The following is an 8,436-nucleotide window of genomic DNA, read 5'->3' as shown; positions in this document are numbered from 1 at the left end:
GATCCCCTGCAGCTTGGGACATTCCATGATTCCGTGATATAACCTCCACTGAGGAGGAAGCCACGTTGTGCTGTGTGTTCCCCAAAGGAAGCTGCACTCAGCTATGCCAGGACAGACAGCCCAGCCCCTGGTCACCACCTCACAACATTTTGGAGAAGTGCCACAGGGAACCTCCTCTTCTCCTCCTGTGGGTTTCATGGCAGAATTTACTAAGGAGGGGAGAAAACGGTCACCTTGGATTGCTTGGCATTCCCAGAAATGACACAGTCACATTCAGCTGCTGTTTGTCACCCCAGCAGCGTGTGGGTCACTGCAAACTGCATGAGTTCAGCAAAGCCAAGGGTAAAACCTTACACCTGGGTTGGGACACTCCCAGGCACACCTGGCTGGAGGAAGAGCAGCTCCAGGAGAAGAATGACCTGCAGAGCTGCCTCCAGCTCAGGGGGCCCCAGCAAGGGAAGGATGTGGAGCTGTTGGAGTGAGTCCAGAGGAGGCACCAAGGTGATCAGAGGGAGGGAACAGCTCTGCTGGGAAGAAAGGCTGGGAGAACTGGGATTGTTCAGCCTGGAGAGAGGAGGCCCCAGGGCGACCTAATTGTGGCCTTCCAGTACCTGAAGGAGCCACAGGAAAGATGGAGAGAGACTGTGGACAAGGGCCTGGAGTGCCTGGATAAGAGGGAATGGCTTCCCACTCTTCCCACTGACAGAGGGCAGTGTTAGATGGGATATTGGGGTGAAATTATTCCCTGTGAGGGTGGGGAGGCCCTGGCACAGGGTGCCCAGAGAAGCTGTGCTGCTCCATCCCTGGCAGTGTACAAGGCCAGGCTGGACAGGGCTGGGAGCAGCCTGGGACAGTGGAAGGTGTCCCTGGCCATGGCAGTGGTGGAACAAGATGGTCTTTAAGTTCCCTTCCAACCCAAACCCTTCTGGCATTCTATTCTAAACCAGCGAGAACAGTCCCTGTGGCACTTTGCTAGCAATTTGTTTGTTATTTAACATTTCATTTCTCCTCCAGCTCAGCATGGCCAAGACAGAGTCCCAGCACCAGCCCTGTCCCTCCTGAGCCCCCAGCGGAGGGGGACAGGGACACTGGCCCAGGTGACTCCTCCCAGCTTCCCAGAGCCTGTGGGAGGCACAGGGGCTGCACCTTCCCCTTACAGCCGCTAACAAATAAACTCCAAGGCAAAACCGCACTGAGGCAGAACTCCCAAACACACAGGAGCACTTACAAACATGCCCAGTGACACTGCCATTTCCAAGAATAAACCCCCAACCAACCCACCTGGCAGAATCCCTGGTGGGACCTTCTGCGAGTGTCTGCAGTGTCCCAGCACGGTGTGTGTTAGAGGGGACAGGCTGAAAACACGGGGTGTGGTGAGGGCTGGGATGGGGAACCACAGCAGGGAGGGCTGTGACCACAGGTGCCCCCAAAATGGTGACCCAGGACCTGGGAGACTGGGGACATCACAGCCCTGACCTACAGCCCGGGACCCCAGCTGGGCCAGGCTGGAAGGGACCATGGCAGCTCATCTGGTGCCGCCTCCCTACTCCAGCAGGGCCAGCACAGGGCACAGGCACAGGATTGTGTGCGGATGGGTTTGGAGTGTCTCCGGTGAGGGACACTCCACACCCTCTCTGGGCAATATATTCCAGGTGTTTTAAGAAGTCCTTCCTCAGTTCCGGTGGAACTCCCTGGGCATCAGTCCCTGCCCACCGCCCCTTGTCCTGGTGAGGGCCGGCACGGCCCCAGGCAGAGCCCCCAGCCTGGCCGGGCCCACAGCTGTGCCCCAGTTTGAGCCCCCAGCCGGGCCCCGCGGCAGGAGCGCGGCCCCGCTGGCAGAGCCCGGGCCTCCAGCGCGGCTCCGCAGCCCCAGAACCAGAACCAGACCCCGGCCCTTCCCCTGGTCCCGCTCCCGCTCCCGGCCCCGCCGTCCCTCACCTGCCCCGCGCCCGCCGCGCGACGCCGTTGCCGTGGAGACCGCGGCACTTCCGGGCGCGCGCCCCGCCCCGCCCACCGCCCCACCAGGCCCCGCCCACCACCCCGCCAGGCCCCGCCCACTGCCGCGCGCCCGCCTCAGTGCCGGGAATGGGGAATGGGAATGGGAATGGGAATGGGAATGGGAATGGGAATGGGGAATGGGAATGGGAATGGGAATGGGAATGGGGAATGGGAATGGGAATGGGAATGGGAATGGGAATGGGAATGGGAACAGGGAACGGGGAACAGGGATGGGAATGGGAACAGGGAACGGGGAACAGGGATGGGAATGGGAACAGGGAATGGGGACAGATAATGGGGAATGGGGATGGGAATGGAAACGGGGAATGGAAATAGGAACAGGGAATGGGGAATAGGGAATGGGAAAGGAGAATGAGAATGGGAAATGGGAATAGGGGATGGGAACGGGAACTGGCAATGGGGAATGGGAATGGGAACAGGAACAGGGAATGGGAACAGCCAATGGGAACAGGGAATGGGGACGGGAATAGGAACAGGGATGGTAATAGGGGGGATGGGAATGGGAATGGGAATGGGGACAGAAATAGGAATGGGGATGGGAATATTAACGGGAACGGGGATGGATGGGAACAGAAATGGGAATGGGAGTGGGAAAGGGAACAAGGATAGGAATGTGAAAGGGAACAAGGATAGGAATGGGGATAGATGGGGATGGAGATGGAACAGGCAGGAGTGGGACAGCTGGGATATCCCAGGATGGATCCAGGGACAGATCTAGGGATGTAACAGCTGGGATGTTCCAGGGTGGACCAGGGCTGGGAATAGCTGGGATGTCCCAGTGTGGATACAGGGATGGGGACAACCAGGCTGTCCCAGGATGGATGGGACCATGGGAATGGCTGGGATATCCCGTGTGGTCCCAGGGAGTGTCCCCAGGCTCAGGGACAGCTGTGACCCGCTGTGGGCTCTGCACAGGGTGGTGACATGGCCTCAGCATGGCACAGGAGCAGCCCCATGACAATCCTGGGAAGATTCCAGAGGCCAGACACAAAGGAATGGGGGGAGCAGGGGGTGGCTCAGGGGCCTCCCACAAATTCCACCCACAGGTGACCGTGGTACCTGGGGTGTCCCAGCCTTCCCACAGGAATTCCCATTCCTCCAACCCACCCAAAGGAAAACCACAATGGTGCCACCCTACTGAAATAGCCCAATCTTTGGGGTTTAGCCCTTGCAGTTTAAAACCAAGGTGTTACAGCCTGTCCTGAGCAAAGGCAGCAGGATGGGAGCACAAGACAGAGTTTAACCTCCCTGTGACATTATTCAGTGAGCACTGAATCAAACCAGACAAATAAACCCCAAACTCATGAATTGTGATGAAAGCACCTTTTAAAAATTACACTTTACACACGGGATCACATGGGGACCTAAACCAACTATTGGGGAAGTTTCATTGTGCTGGGAAAGCTGCAGCTGGGAGGGAGGGGGAGTCCTCCAGCTACAAATGATCCCTGAGTCAGTTTTCCTTCTGGGAACACACCACACAACACTGACCTTGGCCATTTCTCCACATTAATCCCTTTCTAAACCCACTCCTACTTGAGCAGCTGCTGCTCCCACTAACAGATGCCCATCGAAGGCAGCAAGAAAGCAATAAATATCCACCATAAACTTGGGGTCTCCACCCTGCAGGCTGGGAGGATCAAGGCAAACCGGTGCACTAAAAATAAATAAAATAAGTAGGGAAATAGTTTCCTATCAGCTCACCCCAGCCCAGGATGTTTAGCAATGCTGCAGATCAAAGCACACAGGGTATTTACACTTCAATAAGGCCCTGAGCAAACAGATGGGTGGGTGATACCTGCCTCTCCTTGCTCCATAGGAAGGTGAGAAGTTCCACATTTCCAATGGAATAATAACTTCCATAAGTGGTTTTTAACCCTCGAGTTTGTGGATTAGTTAAAGAAGGGGTTTAGCTTTATGTGAGCACTCCCCAGAGTGGATCCTCCACAGAGAGGCAGGGCTTAAAATTAGGAGATTTGGTTAAAACCATGTGTAGGTCTCAAATCCACAATCCCAGCCCTCTGCTCTCCATTTATGTCTCTGGACAATGCTTTTCACACAGATTTATCCAAACTCTACAGCAAAACCCCAGATTTTCTCCCCAGATCCAAAGGCCTGCAATGCCAAAGCAGGAGTAGCACAGACAAAACCCACCACAGTGGGGAAAACCTTCTGCAATGGAAGCATTTTGTGGAGGAGGTGGGAAAGGGATTGATTAATTTATTACTAGGGATGCCCTAGTTTTAAAAGTCAGGTGAGGAAAGCAGGGGTTGGGGTTGTCACTGTGGTATTTAGGAGTGGTTTCTTGAGCAGATGGCGAGTGGGGAGGCAAGGTGAGATCACTCCTCACCCTTAACAAGCTTGGATGGGGTTTTACTCCACTTGAAGCAGGAAATAAAAGGTTAGAGAAAGGAAAACCCTGGGACAGACAGCTGTGCCACCTTGGAGGGCAGCCAGGAGGTGACATCCCTTCCAGTGCCAGCTTTGGTGCCTCTCCAGAATTACAACAAAGGTTTCTCTTCTTGACTCCAGAGCAGCCAGTCATGTCTTTACAATTCCCAGCCCCGAATTCCTTTCCCCAGGAGTGTGGTTAATCCCTGAGGGTGGGGCCCTGCATATTGCCTGATACCTTTATTTGTGTCTGTGTTTGCTCTTGGTCCCACGGTTTCAAGGGAAAACAACAGCTTTTGTTCCTTATCTCCTCTGGTTTTCTGCCTCCCCCGTGCCTCTCTATCGTGTCTGGGTTATGGTAATTAAATAAACTGTATTCCCAAAGCCTTCCAAGTCGGGTTTTCATTACTTTTCCAGCATTTGCTGCTGTGGTTTAATTTCACAGACCCCTTTCCCCCTGGGCAGACAATAAACCTGAGGGCAGGACAGAAAACTGCAGACCCAGGAATTGCAATCCTGGTGTTTGCTCTTGTCCGTTGCATTTTGGCACAGCTGGATTTGAATGCAGCCATGGATTTGGGGGGCAGTTGCAAGGAAGGAACCAAAGGGAGCCATCTGAGGCTTCAGGGGGAGATTTGGCAAAACTGAGGAAACATTGAGCCCAAAGTGCTGCCTCCACACCTGGAACAAGGATTCAGCAGCCTCTGAGGTGCCACCCTGGGCGTAAATCACTTTTACCCCATTTCTCCAGCCATCAAATCCTATGGATTTTAAAACCATTGGTGATGACCAAGGCCTTGACTGGCCTCAGGCAGGGATGGAGACAACCTCGTGCCCAGGGATGAGTGAGATGATGGAGGGACTCACTGCTGTGGGAAAACTCGTGTTTTTTGGGGAAAAGAAGGATGGGAATCAGCTCCCTGTTCCAGTCAAGCCTGGCTTAGGACGACTGACACCATCAGCACAGATAAAGGAGGGGTGGGTCTCCCAGGGATATAAACCCACCCCACTGAGCCAGCGGCGCTGGAGCTGCAGGTCCGGGCGGGGTAAGGAGAGGGGATTTCACTGCCCTGGGGCTCATCAGGCACCCTCAGGGCATGGGGGGGAGGCTGCAGGCCCTGAGCTGCTCCAGCAGCCCCAGGCAGGACAAGCCACTGCATCCCTGCCAAGCCCCAGATCCCAAAACTAGGATACAGAAACCTCGGGGTTCCCTGGGTGATGCCCCACAGTGCTGTGTACCCACAGTGACACCAATGTCACCGAGGCACAGCCCAGGTGCTCCCAGCTGGTTCCATCTCCCTGCTGTGGGCACTGCAGAGGCTTCTGTCCTGCCCCTGGATCATCACCAATCCTTGTTCCCTCTCCAGGGCAGTCCCAGAATGAGGAATCTCCTCCTTGCCGTGCTCCTGGCTTGTGGTAAGTGCCTCCTGTCCCCGACAAACCCATGGTCTTTGTGTATAATTCAAGTTTTTGTTTAAATCTAGCACTTTCTCTCTAGTGCTTTGTGTAGAAGTGCTGCAGTCCTGGAGAGCTTGGTGATGGGGAGGCTTTGGGATGCTGAGATCCATATTTATTTTGGGAGGCCCTGGAGCCTGTTGTCACCTTTCCTGCCTGTGCCAAGCCCATGGCTGATCCTGGTGATGGGGGATTGCAGTTTGCAGCCTGGCAGAGCCAGTCCAGAGGGCAAAATACCTTCTGCCAGACCAAACCCAGAGGCTGTAAAAGCCAGACTGAAAAAGCCAGAGGGTGGCCCTGGCACAGGCTGCCAGAGGAGCTGTGGCTGCCCCAATAGAAGTGTCAGGTTGGATGGGTCTTGGAGCAACCTGGGATGGTGGAAGGTGTCCCTGCCCAGGGCAGGAGGTGGAACAAGACAAGGGTTAGGGTTAGGGGGGTTAGGGTTAGGGTTAGCCTTTGAGGGTCCTTCCAGCCCAAACCATTCCATGATTCCATAATTCTAGAGGAGGGAATAAAGCTTCTCGTGGTTCAAATCCCGAAAGTGCAGGCTACCAGCGATGCCAGACCGAGTTACTGGCCCTGCCTGGTGCGGGGGATGCCCCGGGGCTCCCTGCCCTGCCCTGCCCTGCCCTGCCCTGCCCTGCCCTGCCCTGCCCTGCCCCGGCCCCATCCGTGCCCTGTTCCCCAGGGCTGCTCCGGGCGGGCAGCAGCGTCCTGGAGCTGGAGCGGATGATCCGGGCGGCCACGGGCAGGAGCGCCCTGCTGTCCTACAGCTGGTACGGCTGTTTCTGCGGCATCGGCGGCTCCGGGACCCCGGTGGACCCCACCGACCGGTGAGTCCCCAGAACGGCTCTGGTCCCTAAAAGCCCCTCGCCGGCATCTTTCCAGCGCTGGGATTGGGGGTGGGGGTGCTTTACACCCTTCCCCAGCCAAGTCCCGCTGTTGCTTTGCCGCCTCCTCTTTTGGTCGCCCTAAATTCGAGGCAGGACCTTCCCCTGCCCTCGGGGTGTGGCGGGGAGGGTTTGGGGCCGCGGTTTGATGTGGTGTCCCCGCAGGTGCTGCCAGGCCCACGACTGCTGCTACAGGAGGCTGAGGGAGGGCGAGTGCAGCCCCCTGAGCACCCTGTACAGCTTCAGCTCCAGCGACGGGCACATCACCTGCGGTGAGTTCTGGGCACTGCTGCCCCACACACCCCATCCCGGAGCCTGGCACACGGGAGAGCATCCCCTGCGGGAATCCAGCCCCGCTCCCGCCCGCCTGGGATAATTCAATGGGATTTTGGGGAGGGCAAGGCCCGGGACACGCTGCTCTTTCCCCGCGGTGGCTCCGGCCAGGGAAGGCACCGCAGGGCTCCGTGTTTCCCCCTGTCCCGCAGGTGATGGGCAGAGCTGGTGCGAGAGGGAGACGTGCCTGTGTGACACCGCCGTGGCCTCGTGCTTCGCCAGCACCCTGAGCTCCTACAACAACTCCTACCGCTTCTACTTCAAGCACAAATGCCAAGGAAGCAAGCTGCAGTGCTGAGGAGGAGGGATCTGCACAGAGTTCCAGATTTTGGCCGGTTTTCCCCAGCAAGAAAAGCCTGGGTTGGGGTCTCAGAAAAGGGAAAGCCCCCGAGGCTCCCTGTGAGGTGCTGCTCGGGGTGAGAAAGGCACACACACCATGGATGGAGAGCCACCAGTTCCTGGAAAGACACGGCAGCTTCCTCTTTTTGTGCCTTCCTCCTCTTGCTTTCATTTCCCAGCAATGAGAATAAAGAGATACAATAAAAAGGGATGCAAACTGGTTCTCCATGGTATTTTTCTGTAAAAGCTGCTGAGACAGAGTCACTGCAACGGTGGCTGCTGAGTTTGAGGAGCACTTCTGCATCCCACACCTCAGCCACAGCATTTACTGACACCCAAACATTTCCATGGTCCTGACAAGGCTGTAATTCCCACATCTACCCCAATGTAGAGCAATAAGTTTGGGGAACAGGGTGCCCAGAGAAGCTGTGGCTGCCCCTGGATCCCTGGCAGTGCCCAAGGCCAGGCTGGATGGGGCTTAGAGCAGCCTGGGACAGAGGAAGATGTCCCTGCCTTGTGGCAGGAGTGGCACTGGATGAGCTTTAAGATCCTCTCCAGCCCAACCCAATCTGGCATTCTATGAATTTCTAATTCCTAGCTCAGAAGGCACATCCAGACAGCTTTGTGAGGAACACTAACAAAACAGTCCCGGGAATACAACAAGAGGCTTCACATCATAGTGAGTTTTAAGTTGTAAATAACTTTTCTGTTCCTCTTGTCCAGAGTCAGGACAACCTGAACCACAGCTCAGCACAGGGAGAAGCTCACAGGAGTAGTCCCAGTATCTTCTGGGATGTTTGGCTTCTGACACACGAGGATTTACTAGGAATGACACAACTGCTCTTTTATATCTATTTCCTGCTACAAACAATTCCATACAAAGTATTTCATGTAAACATATTTTCTTATGCAAACACACTAAAAGCAGGAAAACAGTGTGAGTACATAAATTAATTTCAAATTATTAATGAGGCAGTAATTAGCCTGAAGAGTATTAATAGGCTATGAG

At 55.4% G+C, this 8,436-nt stretch overlaps 1 protein-coding gene across 1 annotated transcript; it reads left to right on the top strand.

Annotated features, from left to right (window-relative positions):
* Nucleotides 1-5,789: 5,789 nt before the first annotated feature.
* On the top strand, nt 5,790-7,386 carry LOC310917966 (phospholipase A2, membrane associated-like; the record flags this gene model as incomplete). The annotated part of the gene is made up of 4 exons (XM_083876609.1): nt 5,790-5,826; nt 6,554-6,698; nt 6,921-7,027; nt 7,241-7,386. The coding sequence occupies 4 exons, from the start codon at nt 5,790-5,792 to the stop codon at nt 7,384-7,386; spliced, it is 435 nt and encodes a 144-aa protein (XP_083732735.1).
* Nucleotides 7,387-8,436: the final 1,050 nt, after the last annotated feature.

The sequence above is a fragment of the Zosterops lateralis genome (assembly GCF_965231275.1).
Source record: "Zosterops lateralis genome assembly, chromosome: 22".
In the NCBI taxonomy this organism is placed as follows: domain Eukaryota; kingdom Metazoa; phylum Chordata; class Aves; order Passeriformes; family Zosteropidae; genus Zosterops; species Zosterops lateralis.
This window is presented reverse-complemented; position numbering and strand designations above follow the sequence as displayed.